Here is a 23,375-nt window from a genome sequence, read left to right as displayed (position 1 = left end):
GTGGAACCAGTTCCAACGGGTCCGGGTCGGGTCTGGGTCCAGGTCCTGGGAGAAACCCAATACCAGGTCGTACCTACGGGCTACGAGTAAGAACCGGTTCCAAGTCGAGTACACCGGATCAGGTCTGAAACCGGGTATTTCGTGTACCTCTACATTAAATCAGCCCAAAGAAAAAGTTATCAATTATATTTTTCTTAATAAAACAATAATGAAATTATTTTCGATTCTATCACTTTGCGATTTCAACCTTCATTTGTAGCATTTCACGACCGATAAGACCAATAATGTCAATTTTCTCTCAAAATAGTCCTCCACTTAGATTGTCCTTGATGGACGGTACGATCTCTTGCTCCTTTTCTTGCACAAAATAAGTGAATACTATGTTGTAAAAACTAAGCTCTCTTAGTTGGTTTTTAGTGTCATGGTCTTCGGAAATAAAGACTCGTGCCTTTGCGAAAGTCACTTTTTCTTGGTAATTCGACGAGCGTTACCTATTCCGGCTACTCGATTCGGGAACGGGTCCTATGCTCTTATGTTTGTAGAGTGTTTGTGAAGGAAGGCGAGTTCTAAAAGATGTTAAAATGCATTTATTTTCTCGCCCATTAACTACGAATAAATACTATATAATGTAGGGATCTCTTTGTAAAGTGTTAGCCGGCGATACGGTTTTCTATGAGAACGTCTAAACTAAATTATGAAGTTAGTATAAACCTTGTTAAAATAATATAATCTGGTTAGAATAAAATAATGAAGTTCTCTAAATTTTAAGGATACAGCACCCTAAGACTATATGGTATGGATGCCTCTTTGCTTCCCACTTCAAATTGCCACATAAGCGCCATGTCATATCTCACTCAACTTCACTTTCTGTCACAATATCAATGAAATGGTCACCAATTCACCAATTTACTACTTCTTTCTTTTTTTAATAAAATAATAATATTCATATAACTAAAATTAAATTAAAATTTAATATAACTAAACTAATAACATATCAAATATTACCGTTTAGTCAAATAAAAGCATTAATTTATCCTAATAAGTATAAACATTAAAATTAAAAAAAAGAAAAAGAAAAGAAAAGAAACAAACAAATTTAAATATTCAATTTTGACTATTCAAGTGGGTGGGTTCCTATCTATAAATTTAAAACGGAAGAAAAATATAAAAAATTCAGACATCGTCTAACATTTTTACTGCACATGATCCAAATATGAAAAATCTAACAAAATTGAAAAAATTCAGCAAATACGCTCCACACTTGTTCCTCTCTCTATAATTCTCTCCTCTCTCACATTTGAGCGGCGTTTTGGCTGTGAAAAATTCACCAATAAAATCACCAATGGGCGACCCCGACATGCCTGGGGCGGTGTTCGCCGCCAGCACCGCCCGCCAAGTCACCATTTAAGCAGCAAAACGTGATCCACACCTGATAGTCTAATATACAACAAAGTCTGAATTGTAATTATTACCTACTTATATAAATAACGAGTTCCTAGGCATGGGTCCCACGCCGTCATGGTATATTTGCCACTAGTATTCATCTTGTCAGTTCCATGTGACACCTGTTCTCTTCCTCGGACCATGTTTTTGTGTTTGGTTCGGTGTACTTTTCGAGTTTTAAGGTACGATAATATTATTATTTTAAAAAGAACAACTATATCAAGTTATAAATCATTACATTCCCATAGGGGAGTTATAAAGTTCACAAGCAGTCACGAAGAATTGTTTGGAATTATTTACGTTAGGCATAGTATGAGTAACATTTCTCGATAAAAAAAACGATCTTTTATCGATCTCCATCTGAAAATGGATATTTACAACGACGAACCACTCTCACCGGGCGGCCGGTTTTTCGTACAACCGGCAACTCACCAAATCATAAACTGCATTCTTGGCCTCGAACACCCGGTCGGATTCGACGCGGTCCAAACCGTTGTAACCGATTCCATCATGATCAACCACCCCAGGTTTTCCAGCCTGTTAGTCACGGACACTAAAGGCCGTGAATACTAGCGGAAAACCAAAGTGGACATCAACCGCCACATCATTGTTTGTCCAGACCCTGTCGGTGCAGGAGACACCTGCACCGATGAGGAAGTGGTCAACGGATACGTGGCTGACCTCACAGTCTCGTGTCCGTTGGCCACTGACAAACCATTATGGGAGGTCCACTTATTGGTGAAACATAACGGTTTGGTGTTGCGTATGCATCACGCACTTGGCGACGGAGTCTCGCTCATGTCGCTTATGCTAAACATGTTTAGAAAACTCGACGAACCGAAACAAATACCGACGATTCAACAAAGTTCAACACGAAGACAAGAAAAATTAGGAAGGGTGGATACTATTATTAAAGTGTTGAAAATGATATGGTTTAGTTTAGAATATGTGATGGAGTTTATAATGAGGGGACTATGGGTTAAAGACCAAAAGACGGTGGTTCACGGCGGCGAAGGGGTGGCGTTGTGGCCGAGAAAGCTTGTAACGTCCAAGTTTAGTCTCGAAAATATGAAAATGGTTAAGAGTAAAGTTGCCAACGCGGTAAGTTTAAAACTTATGTTACATTTTTAAATATCTTGTAGTGTTTTGTTAGTACTTTTAAGCTATAATATTCTTAGAAGTGTTCAAGCATTGTAACAAATAAAAGAAATGGCTTCATTTTCAAAAGGCTCGCAACGAGTCAAGCTTGTTCGAGCTTAAACTGAGTCTCAAACAAGCTCGTTTAGTTATTGAGCTGCCCGAGCTCGAGATCAATTAGTATGGGAAGCTCGTTGAGGCTCGTCGAGCCTTGTATATTTTAAAGTTTGATTTCTTTTGGACTTGTATTAATTTCACATTGCAACGGCAGTGCTTTGGCTTGTTTAAGGTATTATATAAGCTCGGCCGAGCTTTGGCTTGTGTAAAGTTTTTCTCGTAATATATAGAAATAGTTGAAAATGTATATACACTAATTAATAAATACTAGATGGGTCGATCCCGAGCTTGAAAAAATCTTTAGTAGATGAAATCACAACGTAAACATACTAGTTGAAGAAAACATACAAACATTGCGTTTGTGTACATGATCATTATGTACGAGATTTTATAAGTAATGATCATAGACTAACAATTGTCAAGGATATAAATATCATGCGGACGATAAATGATGTTCTTTTTGGCGTAATATCATTTGGGCTATCAAAATATTTGCACAACCGATCGCCAGACTGTATGTTTTTTGCTTCTTTACATTCGTCATAAATTTGTAATAAGTTAAGTTAATGTATGGCTTATCGGAATATTTACTTGTTTTTAATTCCTAGCTCTTCAAGAGGGAGTTCAAATCACTGGCATCACACTCGTTAATCTAAGACCATCACCAGGACTCCAGGTTACGTATCTTGATTCTTGAAACATTGTAGAGTCAGATTTGATCTAGATTTCATAATCACATGTGAATGAGGTCGTTTGTATATGGATGGGTATATTCACAAGTGATTACTAACACCCGAAACGCTTACTATATCTAAAAGTCTAAGGGACTCAATTGTTCTTTTTTTTTAGTTTTCAATCAATTAATCATTTTCAATAGTGATTCAAACCAACCTATTTGCTTAAGTGAAGTATTTCGTTATAATTAAAGGAATAAAATTAGGAATAATGACCAAAATGTCCATTTTAACTATTATAATTCTCAAAATGTCCATTCAATCCCATTGGTTCTATTTTCTACAGCCCAAAACCAATCAGGCCGTCTAGTTATTCTACACCAATGATTGAGTGCCACATGTCAAGAATGTTTTCCTGGGACCGCCAGACAAAAATATTCCCGACGCCGCGCGGTTATTTCAAAACTAGGTGCCGGGTGGGTTTTTCTAGGCGTCGGGTGGTTTTTTTCTAGACGGCTACTAGATTAATCTAGGCACCACTTGGTTTTTAAATTCAAATCCCTTATAACTTTTTTTCCATAAAATTGATTATAATATCAAATTTGAATTTTTTCATAAAAACCAATATTATTAAATAAAAAAAAATCCTTATTACTAAAAGATCTAACAACGTAAGTTATGAAAATTGTTTGGTTATTTTTTGTATATACATAAGTTTTCATATAACATCATATATTTTTATAATGTGAAAAAAATTTGAATTTGAAAAACCAGACGGTGCCTAGATTAATCTGGTAGCCGCCTAGAGAAAACCACCAAACGCCTAGAAAAATCCACCGGCTGACGAGAAACATTCTTGAGCAAAAAAAAGAGGGTGGGGGGAACCCCGATTCCCTATGAAGCTTCGCCCATGACTAGACCGTGCGTAACATGTCTGGTCCAATCAAGTTTGGTCTTGGTTTAGTTTGTCGGTTTCAACGATATGGCTAAGTTTTTATTATTTTATATGTCTAAACTCTAAATAAAGTTTGTTAATTAATCAGGATATAAAAGAATTGATGAAGAAAAATGCATGGACAAGGTGGGGAAACAAACTTGGTGTTATGCTCCTACCAGTTTACTATCACACAAATGAGTATGATCCACTTCATTATTTGAAAAGAGCCAAAATGATGATGGATAAGAAGAAGTTGTCCACGGAGGGTTTTTTATCACACCAAATTGGATGCTTTGTTATGAAATTCTTTGGGGCAAAGGTGACATTACATTATTTTGTTAGTCAGGATAGCATCAGCTAGGCCTGTAATCAAGCCGAGTCGAGTCGAGCCAAGGTGTGCTCATGCTCGAGCTCGAACTTACTCAAGTTGGCTCGAGCTCGGATTGTTTTCTTTATCGAGCTGAAAAACCGAGCTCGAGCCAGACTCCTTTAATTTTTATTTGTTATTTTTTATTTTTTATGTTACAATGATACATAAAAGACGAAAGTTATAATTTTAACATACATATTATATGAAATTTATAAACTAGAGAATTTATAACTTTATATGTTTTACTTTTGTTATTCTTTTATAAGGTTTTAGGGATCGAGTGGCATAAGCATAATTTTTATTTATTTATTTTTTGGTTTGATATTATTATTTATAGATATTAAAATTTAGGGTTTAATCTAAACGAGCCGAGCTAACGAGTCAAGCCAAGACCGAGCCACGAGCTGAGCTTACCCTGGCTCGATCTCGGCTCATTTAGAAATCGAGCCGAGCTTATTTAGAATCGAGCTTTTTTCGAGCCGAGCTTTTTTCGAGCTATTTTCAAGCGAGCCGCAAGCCACAGATTTTTTGAGCAACCCTAGCATCAGCTTAGCTCGTTTACACACTTTGTCTTATTGTTTGTATTATAGTGTAAGACCTCGGGGTGTAAACGAGCCAAACCCAAGCTCGTCTAATTAAGCTTAAACTTGGCCCGCTTAATCAAGCTAGCTCGCTTACATCCTTTGTCTTATTGTGTTTTTAACTAATGATCAACGAATTGTATTTGTAGTTTGCAAGATTGCTTAATTACCGAGTACTTTGCAACACCTCTTTCACGATTTCAAATGTGGTGGGCCCTAGAGAAGAGATGACGTTTGCGGGCATTCCGGTTAAATACTTCAGAACTACATCATCGGGTTTACCCCACGTATAAGTCTCCAAGCTCTAAGTACAAACACCACCACCATTCATTTGTAAGCAAATCGAGTGTTTTAACGGGTTGTGTTGATTTTGGATGCTAAAGACCTTATTCCAGACCCTGAAAAGTTAGCAAAATGTTTTGAAGATGCACTACTCGAAATGAAAGAAAACGCGGTAAAAACATGTTAGAAAATTTGGTTTAATTATCTTTGAAATATAAAAAATGATCAAATCTAATTGACTTGTTTGTTTTTTTCCCCGTCGTGTCTATACCTATCCACATGACATTATGATTATGATTCGGTAACACTTGTTTCTTTTAGAGCATGTTTTATTCAATATAAGCAGTTGTTTGAAAACTACCAACGGTTATATCTTTATTCTTTAGATAAGTTTCTGTCTGTGAAAATCCTTATTTCTTATAGCGAATACATATTTTCAATAGATACCCTTAGTTGCAAGTTGGCTCATATCAACATGGAACAAAGCTTAATGTTTTAAGCCGGTTTTGATAGTTAACTTGTTTTAAGTTCAAACTGTTAAGTTGTTCAAGTCAAACTAGTGGTTTTTAAAACATTGAATTTGACCATTTTAAAACTTATCGGTACAATCCGGTTCAACCGGTTATACTATTTTTTAATCTAATCCGGTATAAGTAAAATACCGGTTTTTAAACTCATGCTTACATTTAAAACACATGCCACGGATTAGATTAGTTATTTTATATATTTAAACTTTTTAAATTACCGAATTAGGCTGCCAATGTAATACGGTGATAAGTCATAATCAAAGAAAATTGTTGTTACTTAAGTCAGTGTATTATTAAAGTATATATGATAAAATATATAAAAACATTTTGATTATTATTTTCAATGCATTACTATATACTAAGGCTATGTGTTGGAGGAACTATAAAATAAGAAGTATTTTTAACACGTGGCCTGGGTTTTTTGAGCCTTAAGTAAAATGAGTATTTTGTTAAGTTTAAACAGTTTAATTTTTATATGGGCTTACTTGGTTATAATTTGGGTTGTGTAAAAAACTTTTATTTAAAAACAAAATTAAGATGTCTCAAGTGAGGTTAGAACCCACAACCTCTTGGTTGTAAATAATGCCCATTCACCACTAGACCAAGCTAGTGGTTATGTAATTGTGTTTAAACATTAAGTATACATATTGATTTTAATAAAAATACATATAATTTTTAAAAAAAATAAAAATTCGGGCCTAGCGGAGTGTCGGGCTTGTGGCCGTCGACCACCCTGCCACCCCCAAGGGCCGGCCCTGCACGTGGGCAAGGAGAGGATATGTAGCCCGGGGGCGGTGTCGTAGCCCAAAAATCGTCCCCCACCTATAGTTGATCGCCATGTCAGCTAACACACATGGCGACATGGATTTGTCGCCCCCCCCACTTGTCGCACATTTGTAACCCGTGGGGGCGGTGTTCTCGCCCTAAATCACCCCTTGTCCCCCCTTTTCTCGCCCACTACAACTTGTCTAAAAATTTTAGTAAAAAATGCATGGTTTGAAAAAATTGTTTAAAGTTTATAGAGGGTATATGCAAGTTATTATTGTATAACGTACAACGTTCTTCAAGCATGATTTTAGAAAATATATAATTGTTAGTATACCTGCCCTATAATAAATGATACATACATGTAAAAGAAGCAAACTTTTTCAATTTTTTCCCACAAAAGGTTTTTCAACGTACTTTTGATATACTACACCGATTTCAAAACCCCAACCAAAACCGATCAAAACCCAAACCAAAACCGATTATAACTTGGTCAATAAATCGATTTCAACCCAGCCAAAACCGATCTTAAACCGATTTTGACTTTTGTTGACCAAACCGACCAGTTTCAACCCAAACCAGTTTTGAGTAGGGGTGCAACTGCAAACGAGCTGAGTTGCTCGCAAGCTACTCGAGATTAGCTCGTTATAAAGCTCGATCGAGCTCAAGCCTAAAAGTAAGCCCGTTTATTAAACGAGCCCGAGCCTCACTTGTCGAGCTCGAGCCGGCTCGCAAGCCTAAACGAGCATGCCATTCATATAAAATTTTAAAATATATACTTAATAATTACTAATTAATATATAAAATGTTACAAAAAATAAATAAAAATAGCTAAATAACATATATTATTTTATAAATAAAATTAGTATAGAAAAATATATATACAAATAATTGATAAATAGTAAACGAGCCAATCCCGAGCCGAACTCGAGCTTGAAAATTCACTCACGAGCCGAGCTCAATCTTTGAAAATCCACATACGAGCCGAATTCGAGCTTCGTATAAGTTAAACAAGCTGAGCTCGAGCCTGATCAAGCGTGGGCTCGAGCTCAGGCTTAACCCCTAGTTTTAAGTTCTAAACCGGATTGTGTAGCGCACCTCTACTTGCCACGAAGCTAAAGCTCCCAGTCACGTTAACCGTCTTTCTCTCATATAAAACCAACCAACCAACCAACCAACCATCCACTCTTATCAATTATTATCATATCATTCAACTCAACTCCTTTCCTTTCATATCCACCGCCAACACCTCAAATCCATGGATCTCGTACCGGATTCTTCAACCACACCCTCTATTAATAATAATAATAATAATAATAATAACAGCAGGTACGTTGACGATGAAGAAGAAGAAGATGACGTGTGCCGGATCTGCCGGAACACCGGTGACGTGGATAATCCGCTACGGTATCCGTGTGCGTGTAGCGGCAGTATTAAGTTCGTGCACCAGGACTGTTTGCTTCAGTGGCTCAATCACAGCAACGCACGGCAGTGTGAGGTTTGTTTGCTAATTGAACTGACTATTGGTTTAGTATCAAGTATGTTAGGTTGATGATTATGATGTGGAGCAAGTTAATTGATGTTGAATTGCTTAATTATGATGAAACCTAAGTATTAACTTGTTGCGAGGCTTCGGTATAAAGTAGATTAAGATATTAGGTTGATGATGATGTGTAGCTAATGAATTACTTAATTGTGATTCGAATTTGATGAAACTCTAGGTTTTAATGCTTTGCGAGGTTATTTTGCTCTTGCGCTTGATTCGGTATAAAGTAGATTAAGATATTAGGTTGATGATGATGTGGAGTGACTGAATTGTTTGATTATTATTCGAATTTGATGAAACTCTAGGTTTTAATGCTTTGCGAGGTTTATTTCGCTCTTGCGCTTGATTCAATATAAAGTAGATTAAGATATCAGGTTGATGATGATGTGTAGCTAATGAATTGCTTGATTATAATTCGAATTTGATGAAACTCTAGGTTTTAATGTTTTGCGAGGTGCATTTCTGTCTTACTATTGATGTTAGATTGCTTAATTATGTGGAGAGTTTATTATGAATTTGATGAAACCCTAGATTGAGGTTGTTTAATGTTTTGCCAGGTTCATTTCTGTCTTACTATTGATGTTAGATTGCTTAATTATGTGGAGAGTTTATTATGAATTTGATGAAACCCTAGATTGAGGTTTATTTCGCTCTTACGCTTGATTCAGTACATAGTGGATTAAGATATTAGGTTGCTAATGATGTGTAGCTAATGAATTGATTAGTTATGATGAAACACTAAATTTATGCTTAATTCAGTACAAAGTGGGTTAAGATATTAGGATGATGATGATGATGTGTAGTTAATGAATTGATTTTAGATTACTCAAATATGCGGATAGGTCAGTTTTAAGGTTTTGTGTGGTTCATTTCTGTGTTGCTATTGATTCATTATAAAGTATGTAAGGTTTTGTGAGGTTCATTTCTGTGTTACTATTGATTTATTTATAGAGTATATTAGGATGTTGGTTGATTATGATGTGGTGCAAATGAATTGATGTTGAATTGCATAATTATGCGGAGTCTGTTGTGATTTTGATGGAACTGAAACCCTAATTTTTAGCGTTTTGTGTTTAGCTAGTTGAAGCATTTTTTATGTAACAATTGAATTGCTGAATTACGCGGATAGTTAATTGTGAAGTTAATTATGATGTGTAACAAATGAATTGATTTGGTACAAAAAATGTTAAGATGTTTGGTTGATTATGATGTGGAGCAAGTGAATTGATGTTGAATTGCACATGTATGCTGATAGTTAATTGTGAATTTGACAGAACCCGAAGTTAAGTTCTAACTTTTCGAGGTTCATTTCTCTCTTACTCTTAATTCAGTGCAAAGTAGATTAAGATAGTAGGTTGATTATGACGTGTAGCAATTAGCAAATGAATTGATGAATCGGATTGCTCAGTTTTTGCGGATAGTTTATTGTGAATTTGATGAAACCCTAAGTTGTAACTTTTTGCGAGGTTTATTTTGCTCTTACTCTTGATTTTGAACACAGTGCATTAGGATGTTAGGTTGATTATGATGTGTAAGAAATGGTTTGATGAATTGAATTGCTCAATTATGCGGATAGTTTATTGTGAATTTGATAGAACCCTAAGTTATAACTTGTGCGAGGTTCATATTACTCTTACTATTGTAGGATTTATCTGCATCCTTTATCAAGTTCTTAGTGTAACAATTAGGAGATTTGTTGACGTTTACTTGTGATTCTGCTGATCTCGTTTATGAAACTCAGAAAGACTAGCTTGAGGAGTTTGGAATTTTGTTAATACTGGTTTCTCATAATAACATCATGTACTGCAGGTATGCAAGCACCCCTTTTCATTCTCTCCTGTATATGCCGAAAATGCCCCTGGAAGGCTTCCTTTTCAAGAATTTGTTATTGGGATAGCAATGAAGGCCTATAGTGTGATGCAGTTCTTTATACGTTTCATGTTTGTGATATCCATATGGCTTATAATCATACCTTTTATCACGTTCTGGATATGGCGATTCTCATTCATTAGGAGTTTTAGTCAAGCACAGAGACTTTTCTCAAGTCATATTTCAACTACACTCATTCTCACCGACTGTCTTCATGGGTTCCTACTGTCAGCAAGCATCGTGTTTATTTTTCTTGGCGCCACATCTTTGAGGGACTATTTTCGACATTTAAGAGAACTTGGAGGGCAGGAAGAGGACAGAGAGGAAGAATTAGATAGAAACGGCGCTCGACTTGCAAGGAGACAAGGTAACCGAAACCTTGCTGGTGAAGGGAATGATGAAGATGTTGGTGGGGCCCACGGGATTGGTGGAGCCGGTCAGTTGATTAGAAGGAACGCAGAAAATGTTGCAGCCAGGTGGGAGATGCAAGCAGCTCGACTCGAGGCTCATGTAGAACAGATATTTGATGGTTTGGATGATGGTGATGGTGCAGAGGATGTTCCTTTTGATGAACTGGTTGGTATGCAGGGGCCCGTGTTTCACTTGGTGGAAAATGCATTTACTGTGAGTATATTTACTGTTACAGACAATTATGTTACAGTTGACTGCATAGTGCTAGTTACTTCATTTATTAGAGTATCACCAATGTATACACTAAAACCTTTAAATGGTGTATAACATCTCCAACCAAGACACATGATAACTTTTTGGTGTAACACTGTATTCATCACACCAAATTTTTTAGAATTCATATATTTATTAAATATTCAATAAGAAAAGTGAAAATTGACTTATGAACTAGATAGTATTGAGGTATCTCATAAGAAACCTTTAAAAAGAGTACCATATTGAATATAGGTATTATGTTTTTATGTTTTTTTAATTTGTTATCAATAAATTGTGTACGAATAACATTTTAAAATAATTGAGTAATTATGAGATCGAAATAAATATTTATTTATAATATAAAATTAACTGAAAAATAGGTGTGCAAGTCTTAAGTTATCTGGTGTGAGAATAATGATGGACATTTTTTGTGCATAACATATTTGTTAGAATATGCTCTCTTTACATCAAATATTGTAAATTTTGGGTGCATATAAGTAAGCAATAACACAGTTTGTGAAATCTTTATATATTGCTACACAACTACAATTTTTACGTACTTGTATATTTCTTCCCGAAAGGAATATTTCATCCCAAATAGATTCTTTCTTTGCTTAGTTCTTTCTAAATCTTTGTTTTTACCCTGCAGGTTCTTGCAAGCAATATGATATTTCTTGGTGTTGTAGTACTCGTGCCTTTTCACTTGGGACGATTTATCATTCATCAGTTATCGTTTATATTATCTTCTGCCATCAGCCCAATCTTTTCAACCGTTGTACCACTTACAGAACAAGCCCTTTCATCAGCCAATATTACATTAAAAAACACACTTACTGCAGTAACAAATGTTACGTCCGAAAATAATCCAAATGCAATTGATACAGCTCTCGCTTCAGTTAATTTTTTAAAAGGGAATTCCCGACTATCTGATGCTGCAACTCTTGCGGTTGGATATATATCCATTTTCACATTGATTTCTTCTTATTTAGGAGTTATAGCACTTGTTAGGTATGCCAGGGGCGAGCCTTTGACCGTGGGGAGGCTTTATGGTATTACTTCAATTGCGGAAACAATCCCGTCTCTTTTTAGGCAGTTTTTAGCTGCAATGAGACATTTAATGACTATGATAAAGGTTGCTTTCCTATTGGTCGTTGAGCTAGGAGTGTTCCCTCTTATGTGTGGATGGTGGTTAGATGTTTGTACTATAAGGATGTTTGGTAAGTCGATTGGTCAAAGAGTTGACTTCTTTTCGGTTTCTCCGCTAGCAAGCTCATTGCTTCATTGGGTTGTTGGGATTGCCTACATGCTGCAGATATCCATATTTGTTAGTCTTCTTCGTGGGGTATGTAATCTTCCACCTGAATAATATGTTATATTTTTGATGTGCAATGGCTGAAAAAACTTATTGGCTTGTGGACCTTGTGATGAATTTGCACCGAAGTCCCTAGACTTTGTTTATGCATGATTAAGTTCAAATTCCATGGCATATCGATAAAGTTCTTGCACTTTCTTCTAATAACATAAAAATACTTTTTTTGTATGACTAATAGACTCCGTTCTTCTTTTAAGGCAAATCATCTTCTTTATTGTATGATAAATCCCTGAACTTCATTAAAAGGACCTTCTCATAAAACTTTATAAAACTTTATTATTCTAGGAATTTATTCATGCAAATAAGTTGTAGCATTATTTTTCTAGCTGCCCTGTTTTAAAGGGAAAATATTCAGTTTCATTAAGGTCGCCATTATATTGAATCTGCTTTATAGGTTACTGACCCAAATATGTTCCCTGTGAAATAAAAACCATATCCATATTTGGGTAGCGGGACAGTTTATGAGTCTGACCTGTAAAAAAAATTGAATACTTGACTCTTGAGTCTTCACATATGTTATTTGTATCTAAAATTCCAGTTTATATTTACCATCTCATATTTTTGTGAACATTTCACATGTAAATTGCAGGTTTTGCGGAATGGAGTTCTTTATTTTCTGCGGGATCCAGCTGATCCTAATTACAATCCATTTAGGGATTTAATTGATGATCCTGTGTATAAGCACGCTCGCAGGGTGCTCTTGTCAGTTGCTGTTTATGGGAGCTTAATTGTAATGCTGGTATTTTTACCAGTTAAACTTGCTATGCGAGTGGCTCCTTCTGTCTTCCCACTTGATATATCGTAAGTTTCCTTTCTTTGACTTTCCATTTTTTATTTCTTCTGGCACTCTGCTTCAATGGAGTTATTAAACCAAGTAACGATATGGTTTTTGTACCTTGGTTATGAATAGAGTAAGGATTACACGAGAATTTTATAGGCTAGAATCTAGATAATACTTATTACAATCAAACTTGGGCTCTATGTTAACCATGTTTAAAGAATTTTAGTATGATAATTTGATGATGGCTTTCTATTTATTGATTTAGTTATTGATAAACTTCTAGTTTGCATCCTACCGATCTTCTCCTCTCGATTTTCTGTATTAGTTTCACCTTCACTTTGGATATTTTTATAGTTTAATATTTTAAAAATAAAATATTCATGTTTGGCTTTTTCGGAAATGATGCATAAAAGAGTTCTGTTTGATATCTAATTAAATTTCTGTGTAAGAAAGCGGTGCAAATTTTCTATGAATTATTGCAGAAAATACAAACAGAGAATTTATATCATGTTTGCCAAAAAAAAAATGGATAAACTAAATATGAATATTTTCTCTCTCTAAAAGCCTAAGACGATAAAAATATGCAACTTTTATAGGTGAAAGTGAATTGTGAGAAAATTTGAAGGAAAAGTATGAATATTGATTTTGTATGAGAACTGAAAGTGGTTGAATCTGATCATTGACCAGAATATCGAGTTCATAAGTATTGCTATAATAAGGTTAAAGTTAGTAAAGTGAATAAGCTGTAGGATTATTGATACGCCTAACAAGCATTTATTGATAATGATACTTAAACCATCTAATTTACTGTTTGTTGCAGAGTATCTGACCCGTTCACTGAAATTCCTGCTGACATGCTTCTCTTCCAAATTTTTATTCCATTTGCTGTTGAGCATTTTAAGCTGCGGGCTACAATTAAATCGCTTCTGCACTATTGGTTTACTGCAGTAGGGTGGGCCCTCGGTTTAACAGATTACTTATTGCCCAGACCTGAAGACAATGGTGAACAAATAAATGGGAATGACCCAGCAAGGCAGGACATGATACACGGTCAATTAGTTGATCAACTTGCGGTTCAACATCGAGCTGTAGTTGGATATTTACCCCCAGAAGAATTGAATCGTGCTAGTTTTGCAGAAGAAGATAATGATGATGAGCAGTCTGATTCAGAGTAAGTTCTAGTGTGACTGTTGCAAAGTCGTAATATCATATTTAATCTTTCAATAAGCTGAATATATTTTGTCAACTTATTGTATAGTAATGTAATTTTCGTAAAACTGTTTGCTTTGATAGCGGGGTTCACTGAATAAATGAAGAGAACATTAATTATGTTTTCCTATTCATTTCTTTAGTGAGACAGAATGCAGAACGTTGTTTTCCTATTCATTTATTTAGTGAGATAGACTGGACTGTTAGAAGGAGAATGATATTATGAAGTTTTGAACATATATTAACATTTGAACTTCAAGAAGAATAAATATGAAAATAATCTTATCAGATGATGAATTCTGTGTTAAAATTCAGTAACTACAACCTTAGATGTGAGCGGGAGGTGAAATGCATCTCTTTAGTGACAAGTGGAAATCAATGTTTTGAATGGTGCTAATTAAACATATTTTAGTTTACTTATGGAAGTTTCAGGCTTATTTAATGTTGATTGTTATTTTACTTTTGTAGGAGGTATATGTTTGTTGTGTGTATTGTGCTGCTTTTATTGGCGGCATGGATGACGTTGCTGATCTTCAATTCTGCTTTAATTGTGGTGCCTGTATCGCTTGGTCGAGTGCTGTTCAATGCAGTTCCCCTTATTCCTATCACACATGGTATCAAATGCAATGGTAAAATAACTGATTCCCGACTTTTAGGTCACTCTGGTTCATAAGCACGGGTGTTCTTCATTTACTTCTTTAAAAGTTGCCTCTATTGATAATAAATGGGCAGGATGAATGGGTTAGGCAGGTTGGGAATTATTAGGGGTGTAAACGAGCCAAGCCACTTGTGAGCAACTCGTGATCGCTTGCTAAAAGCTTGAATCAAGCTGAGCTTAAAGAGCTCCGGCCTATATATAAGCTTGTTTAATAAACGGGCTTGATCCCGAGCTTCACTTCCAACTAAAGCCTATTACTATGTATGCGCACACACAATAGTTATTATGCATAAAGTAATGTAAAAATAACTAAATAATATATATTGTGTTACACCCTATATATAAATTTTAATTAAAATACATATAAAATAGTTATAAGTGTGTATAAATTAACTATTATCTAATAAGCGAGCAGAGATCGAGCTTGAAATCTACTAGCGAGCCGAGCTTGAGCTTTAAAAGCATAGCTCGAAATGAGCTGAGTTCAGGCTCTCGTGAGTTAAACGAGCCGGTCTTGAGCGTAGACGAGCTCGGCTTGGCTAGTTTGGTAACGTTGGGTAAGGGCTCTAAACGAATCAACCATATTTTTAGCATGGGTTGAGCAGGTTGGGTAACGTTCTAAAACAAGTCCCAGACTCCGGGTTGAAATCTTTCTAATTGTTTATTTTAGTTCAAATGCGCATAAATATGCATTAAAGTTTGAAATCGTAATTTACACAAAACAAAATAAATCAAAGGTGCTACACTAGTTATCTGCTGGACAGAGATGTAACAACCACTAAGCCATTTTTTTCGAGCCTAAACCATTTTGAGAACCTTTATAGAATGCCACAGGTGAGACGTGGAATCTGCGGCGGACGAATTGGTGTTGATGTATATTCTTATTTTTTTTTGCTTTTGAGATATGATAACTGACTGCATTTGTTACCATTGTTCCAGACATATATGCTTTTGTTATTGGAAGTTATATTACCTGGACAGCAGTGGCGGGCATAAGGTATTACATTGACCAAATTAGATCAAAGAGAGCTACAGTTTTACTAAGTCAAATTTGGATATGGTGTTCGATTGTTGTCAAGAGTACTGTACTATTATCAATTTGGGTAAATATCGTATTTCTCGCTTTCACCGACTCTGTTTTTATCCCTTGAGACAAAACAAAACCGTTCATGTTTTACGCTATTTTTACAGGTTTTTGTTATCCCGGTGTTGATTGGCCTGCTATTTGAACTTTTGGTTATTGTACCAATGAGGGTTCCTGTGGATGAAAGCCCGGTGTTTCTCTTGTATCAGGATTGGGCTCTTGGACTTGTTTTTCTTAAGATTTGGACTCGATTGGTAAGCTTGCATCACTCATTTTGCACTTAATTATTACTAATAATTTTTAATGTCAAATTCAATGTCAAAGATTAGTTATCTCACAAAACCTTACTATTTATAACTTAATTATTTAGTGAAAGTTAGTTAATTGCCACTTTAAATGTCAAGAGTTAGTTGTGTCACAAAACCTTACTATTCATAAATTTTAATAATTTTTTAGTGAAAGGTAGTTAAAGGGGCAAGTAACTAACTTCACTAAAAAAATTATTAATACTTAGTTACTCTTGTGTGTTAATTAACTCTTGACATGTAGTGTGTGTGCGTGTGTGTATATAATATAATTAAGTTTTGGTGATTCTTCCAACGTTTTTTGAAATTCAAATTCTATTATGCCATCCCCCAATTCTATTTCGTCGGCCGACCAATAAATGGTTGGTTTTTTAAAAAGCTGTCGGGGCTGGCAGATTACGAGTACATGTGTCGGGATGTGGGTGGCAGCATAAACACCCGGCTGACATTATAAACAGTTGGACTAGCAGTTCTAACCAGGTGGAACTGATAGTTTAGAGAAATTATCATTTTAGGTATTTGAGAAAAAGGGGGCTAGTCGCTAGTTGTATCTTAAAAGCATAGAAAACTTCCCAAATCACTTGTTACAAGAAGCCTTAGATTATAATTGCAAAATAAATTGCTTGTAATCGTGTTAGCTCGTTAAGATAATAATAGACTTTAAAGAGAGGATAGGAAGTGCTCTCTGTATCCGTAGTTTTGTATGTCGTTAAATTTAGAGTTAAGTTCGTTATTTCCTCCCTGTTGTTTGGCTAATTTAACCAGCGCTGCCAAAAACTCATATAAGTAGGTATTTTTTTTAAGGCGAATTGGATTTTAATAATCCCAACTTAATGTAGTTGACCGATAATAATCCCAAATTAAAAAATAGTTGTCATTGGTCCGAACTTTCACACAATTTGTTTTCATTGGACCTCTGTTAAAAAAAAATTACCAACGTTAAGTCTTTTCCAAATTTCAAATTGATGTTTTAAGGCTTTTGATCGGAATGTGGATACGAATCGATTGATGTAAAACTTACCTCGAAACGGTGCTTCAAACAAGTTGATTTTTGTTAATTAAAAGTTTACACACCATAATTGAAGCACCCTTTAGACGTTTGGACCACCGTTTTGACATAAGTTTTACATAAATCGACTCGTATCCTCACTCCGAACGAAAGCCCTAAAACATCAATTTGAAATTTTGAAAGAACTTAACGCCGTTAAGTTTTTTATAACTGGGGTCCAATGAAAACAGTGTAAAAGTTGGGACCGGGTGACAGCTATTTTATAAGTTGGGATTATTGTCGGCCAACTGCGTTAAGCTGGGATTATTAAAATCCAATTTGCCTTTTTTTTAAAATATGATCAACTGATTTAAATTAATAAACTTTATTTAAAGGTATCAAGGTACTTTTGTGCAAATTCATGGTTAAATTTTGAGCATTTAGATATAAAACATAACCTAAATATACTTATTTGTGTGGAATATTAAAAAACAGGTAATGCTGGATCACGTGATGCCTCTAATGGATGGCAGTTGGCGAGTGAAATTCGAGAGAGTAAGGCAAGACGGTTTCTCAAGGCTACAAGCGTTTTGGGTCCTACGAGAGATCGTGGTCCCCATCATCATTAAACTCCTTACGGCTCTCTGTGTCCCTTATGTGCTAGCCCGTGGGGTGTTTCCTGTATTCGGGTACCCTTTAGTAGTTAACTCGGCTGTCTACAGGTTTGCATGGCTCGGGTGCCTTGGTCTGAGCTCGTTGTGCTATTGTGTCAAACGGTTCCATGTGTGGTTCACCAACCTCCACAACTCGATTAGAGACGACCGGTATTTGATTGGTCGAAGGCTTCATAACTTTGGGGAAGATGATAAGCGTGAGGTTGAGACTGCGAATATGTTGGATCCACAGGACACTGATGTCGGTTTGAGGCATAGACGTGTTGTTCCGGTTGAGGGGTGAGTTAACTCTGGTGGCACTTGAGTGAGTTTATAATGTGTGAATATGAGTTTGTAAAAGGTTAGGAAGATCCGAAGATGGTACAGGTTTTCTCGTTTCTTGTTTTTTTTTTCTTTTTGTTTGTTTATGTAAAATAGCGATGCACTCTTCCATACGCCCGAAAAGGAAAGGCTTACTATATTATCCCAATGCTATAATTTTCTAGAGTGGGCAAACCAGAAACTGTTTCGGGTTTGGTCAACAAAGTCAAGAACCGGGCTGGTAGGAACCGGTCCCGGCTATAGTCGGGTTTTTTGACCATTTTTTATTGGGTTTTAGCCGGTTCGGATTGGGGTTTGATGGGGTAGAGGTGGAACTGGTTCTGGTGGGTTCGATACGGGCTTTTTTGAGAAACTGAAACCTGGTTTGTACATGCTGGTCGAGTATATACCATGAAGCAAAAAACTCGATTTATTTCTATAGCCCCAAGCCCAACCATCTACTAATCGTTTCCCAAGTTTTTCCCAGCAACAGAACAGGGGACGTCTATCCCTTCGAAGATAAAGTTAGAACGAGAAATCAACACTCGATTTTCACTTAGGACAAATCTATTACGCATATCAACTATCTCACCCACCGGAAGAACACGGTCAATTAAAACATAAATAAAAACTTAATGATTATGTATTTATGTTATAAATAGTGGTAGACATACACCTTGGCCGGTCCCTGTGAAATTCTTTTTAATGGGTGTGTATATATATATACTAGTTTTAGAGCCTGTGTCACATACGGGATGAACCAAATTATAAAATTACAAGTAAATTAAATAATTACATAAAGTATATGCAAAAATGTATTACATCTATGCTTGTATCTATAATATGTAGACATAAATTAATTTTATTTATATCACAAATTGATCTTTTTAAATGAACTCAAAAACTTTTCATATGTATAATTGAAAATTTCATTCCCTGTCTCATATTTATAATTGAAAGAATTTTGGTTATTAACAAATTTCAAGAATAAGACTTTTCATACAATAGTAGATATATGAAAAAAAATACATAATAAGTGTTACCTTTGTTGATATATTTATCAATTTACCACCCATTGAAGGAAAGGAGAACATTAAATTATAACGACAAATGTTCTTCAAGAACTATGTTTTTCTGAGCTATACCATGAAATTTTTTTTGATAAGTTTTAGGTGCTTATCGACTGTCATAACGACAACATAAAAAATAACATGTTAACCCATTCAATTTTGTAGATATTTTGCTTCATTTAAGCATAGGTTTGCATGACATGTTTCCCATACAACGTTCTTATCACCATTGAAGGAAAAGTTAATGCTTACACAAATATTTAAAATTTGATACAAGTTAGAAGCATTTATATGTCTGGTCTGGGGGTTCGCAATTTTTCTTAAATTTTAATAGCCGAGGAAAAAATAGTCAATTTGTCAAATCCCGAACCTTTTGATTATTTCCAAAAATGCCCTTGAAAATAATTTAGAAACCCGAATCATGTTTAAAATTCTAACTTTCATCCGTTTGACATTTTCAAACCAACACTTTGAACCCGTAATAAATTTGATGATTTGCATCATCAAACTTTTAAAAATACTCAGATTTCCTACTTTTGACCCGTAACAAATTTTGATCTAAATGTAGTTAACTGTACCAAATAATCACTTTACCAACTTTTGACCCATAAAAATCATATTAAAGTTTCACAAAAAACCCAAAACAATCCTTGATAAAAAAAACTAATAAATTAAATATGATAAACTTTGTTATATCTAAAAGTGATTGGTATATACCATCCTTGCATTTTAACAGATATATAAAGTTTAATAAATTAACCAAAAAAAATGGATATATTTAAAACATATATTTATAATTTATAAATTTATATGACAATTGAAAATAATAATAATAATAATAGATAAATTGATTGATTTTAAAAATATGGATCGACTTTTAAGCATATATTTATAATTTAATGATTAAAAAAATTACTTTTTAAAATGAAAGCATATTCAGGTTTTGTTTTTTCTTTACTATCTTCTATGATATACATAGTATAATATGTTAGTTATAACATTTGAAATTATATTCTTTCAATCTTTGACGAACATGGTTTGTTGTTGATTTTTAGATTTCACCAAGTATATTGGAATATATAGTAAAATAATGTTAATATTTATTTTATAAAAATGTATAGATATAATATAAATAGAGTATAAAAAAAGTGAATAATTATTGATCTATTACATATATGGTCAATTAAGATTTTAGTTTTGGAGGGAAAAGAATTGTGACAATTAACCAAAAAGATAACATGTGTCCACAATTATTTTACTTTATTAGAATATGTAGATAATATGTGTGTGTGAAAAACCTGATTAACCCCTATAAAATTTTGATACCGGCCCTTTTAAGACCCCTGTGTAAAAATTTTTCCTGGGTAACTAGATCCACCGCTGGCTAGTGGTTATAATGAAAGTATAGTCAATTGATAATAATGTGCTGCATGGCAAGTTGGGATATATACAATGTGTTCCTTTCATATATTAGTCTTTGCCTTAATCATCTCCTAAACGTGCTGCCCAATGTTTGATACCTTTGCGACTGTTTCAACTTTCAACACATTCATTTGGTCTTTTCTTTCATGGAAATTACTAATTTTCTTACTTGAAACACACTTTAAATTTTTAAATCCTTTCAAATAGAAATTTGAAAAAAAATAATAATAATTAACTCCAGAGAGCGGTGTCATAGGAAGTTTTAAACAACACGTCATAATTAGTAATTTTCTTTTCCGCATTCATTATCAGCTACCTTATCAACGACAATTTAGAGGTTAAACTAGAAAGACACTAATAATGTTGAATACCATATTAGCAACGAGTCTATGCACCTCTATCTAACGAAAAGAAAATGTGTGTGCAACTAACGTTAGGTAACCGACAATATCTCTCTCTCTCTCTCTCATATTGTTACTTTCTAAAATTTTTGAGTAAGATGTGAAATAAAAATTAGAATAAAGTATTAGATCCAGAATGTGGTGTTATAAGAAGTGTTCAAGGACAACGCCACAATTAGTTTTTATTTTTATTATTTACTTATCTATATATATATTCATTATATTATCACTTACTCTTTCAACGACAATTTAAAAGGTTAAACTATAACAACTGACAAAGTTGAATACCAAGTTAGCAAAAATTTTATCAGTCGATGAGTCAAGACGCCTCTCGCTACCAAGAATAATAATAAAAAGAATATGCAGCTAACGTTAGGTTACCAATATTAGTTGTTTAGAATTAGGATTTCAATATGTATACTTGTATAGTACATAAGAAAAAGTCTCATCTTTTAAATCGTACTTACAAGTTACAACCATGTTTTATAAGTTATAAAAGGTCAAAACCGTACATGTTTATTTCGTTTCATTTGGATAAAATATAAAACACAATGTTGATTTGAAATATTCTCAACTTAAATGTTTTTGGATTTATTATTATTATTATAACAACACTTAGATGTTTGTTTTGAAATATTTTCAATCATGTTTTATAAATTCAAAGGTCAAAACTACGGGTGCAAACGAGCGGAGCTGCTTGCGAGCTACTTGAGATCGGTTCGTTAAAAAGCTTGATCGAGCCGAGCTTAATTGATCCCGAGCCCTAACTCGAGCCTAAAAGTAAGCTCGTTTAATAAACGAGCCCGGGCCGAAGCTTTACTTATCAAGCTCGAGCCGGTTCGCGAGCCTAAATGAGCCTCTCATTTATATAATTTTTAAAAAAATATATTTAATAATTATTAATTAATATATATAATGCTATGAAAAAAATATATAAAAATAACTAAATAATATATTATTTTATACATAAAGTTATAATAAAAAATATATAAAAATAATTATAATTATTTAAAAAATAATTAATAAATAGTAAACGAGACGAGCCCGAGCAGAGCTCGAACTTGAAAATCTACTCACGAGCCGAGCTCGAGCTCTGAAAATAAAGCTCGAAACAAAGCCGAGCCCGAGCTCTGTGTAAGTTAAACGAGCCGAGCTCGGGCTCGACTCATCTCATTTGCACCCCCTAGTCAAAATCGTACATTTTTATTTCGTTTCATTTAAATATAAAATATAAAACACAATACTTGATTTGAAATATTCTCTACTTAAATGTTTGATTAAGGTGGGCCTATGGGCTATGACTTCATCATAGTGGACGACTATTCAAATTCGGCCTCGTAGTGTAAATTTACTCGTTTTCGGTTGAAAATTTGAGCCTTTCGTTTGTGAAGTTTTGTATACATTTTGAGTCCGCCCCCTTAGAGTCTTAGTCTAAGCTTCACACTATTATAGCGGACCGCTAATTATAAGCCAATCGACAAGATCAAATGGTCTAGTGAGCCGATCGAACCGCTAATTTGGTCTATTTTAATACAATTTAAAAAAAAGAACAAAAATCGTGAAAAGAACAACCGCAATTTCCAAATTACCTAAAAGGCCGTTGAAAATGTAAAAGTCAACTATATAAACAATCATTGCTATATAAAGTCAGCAGTTGAATCGGTCGTCTCGTAATCTAAAAAGATAATTGTAACATATTTTTATTATAATAATTAATAAAGGGGTGTTCACTATTCGATTTGTTACTGATTACATCAAAAACCGAACATTAGCCTAAACTAGTATAAACGAAACCGATTTGGTTAATTTGGTGTTCGATTTGGTTTCTGGTTCCAAAACCTGAATTCGGTTTAAACCGAATAACATGAATAAACCATATAACAAGTAGTAGTTATTTAGGTTTTGTTATTTAGCTCTAACAAATTAAATTTTAGACATCCATCACTCGTGGCCTAGTGGTAGGAGGCTTGTGTTCTCCGGTGGAGACCCAAATTGGATCCCTATTTGTGTAACTTTTGGTGTATTAAGGCAATAAAGGATTTGAGTTAGATCTTGTAAAGTTGTCAGTTCAAATCCCAAGCCCACCCAAGTTTTCGTCCCACCGCGTGCTACGCCCAAGAGTTCTGCTCTTGTGGCAGCCAGCGGTAAGGTTTCTCGGGGGAACCCTCAAGCCAAATTCTGAAGCCAGCGTGGGCCC

General features: G+C 34.6%; 1 protein-coding gene and 1 pseudogene across 1 annotated transcript; both read left to right on the top strand.

Annotated features, from left to right (window-relative positions):
- Positions 1–1,793: 1,793 nt before the first annotated feature.
- LOC143548115 (wax ester synthase/diacylglycerol acyltransferase 5-like) lies at positions 1,794–5,728 on the top strand (annotated as a pseudogene).
- A 2,465-nt stretch (positions 5,729–8,193) lies between these two features.
- LOC143548119 (putative E3 ubiquitin ligase SUD1) lies at positions 8,194–18,330 on the top strand. Its single transcript, XM_077039369.1, has 9 exons — positions 8,194–8,331; positions 10,189–10,872; positions 11,564–12,256; positions 12,876–13,087; positions 13,888–14,238; positions 14,745–14,905; positions 15,874–16,037; positions 16,126–16,272; positions 17,807–18,330. The coding sequence occupies exons 2-9, from the start codon at positions 10,279–10,281 to the stop codon at positions 18,266–18,268; spliced, it is 2,784 nt and encodes a 927-aa protein (XP_076895484.1). The 5' UTR covers positions 8,194–8,331; positions 10,189–10,278; the 3' UTR covers positions 18,269–18,330.
- The last annotated feature ends 5,045 nt before the right edge of the window (positions 18,331–23,375 follow it).

This window comes from Bidens hawaiensis, unplaced genomic scaffold (genome assembly GCF_021521415.1).
Source record: "Bidens hawaiensis isolate Kalapana, Puna unplaced genomic scaffold, B.hawaiensis_p1.1 tig00014910_1, whole genome shotgun sequence".
Taxonomy (NCBI): Eukaryota; Viridiplantae; Streptophyta; class Magnoliopsida; order Asterales; family Asteraceae; genus Bidens; species Bidens hawaiensis.
The sequence above is the reverse complement of the archived record's forward strand: the minus strand, read 5'-3'. Positions and strand labels throughout refer to the sequence as shown.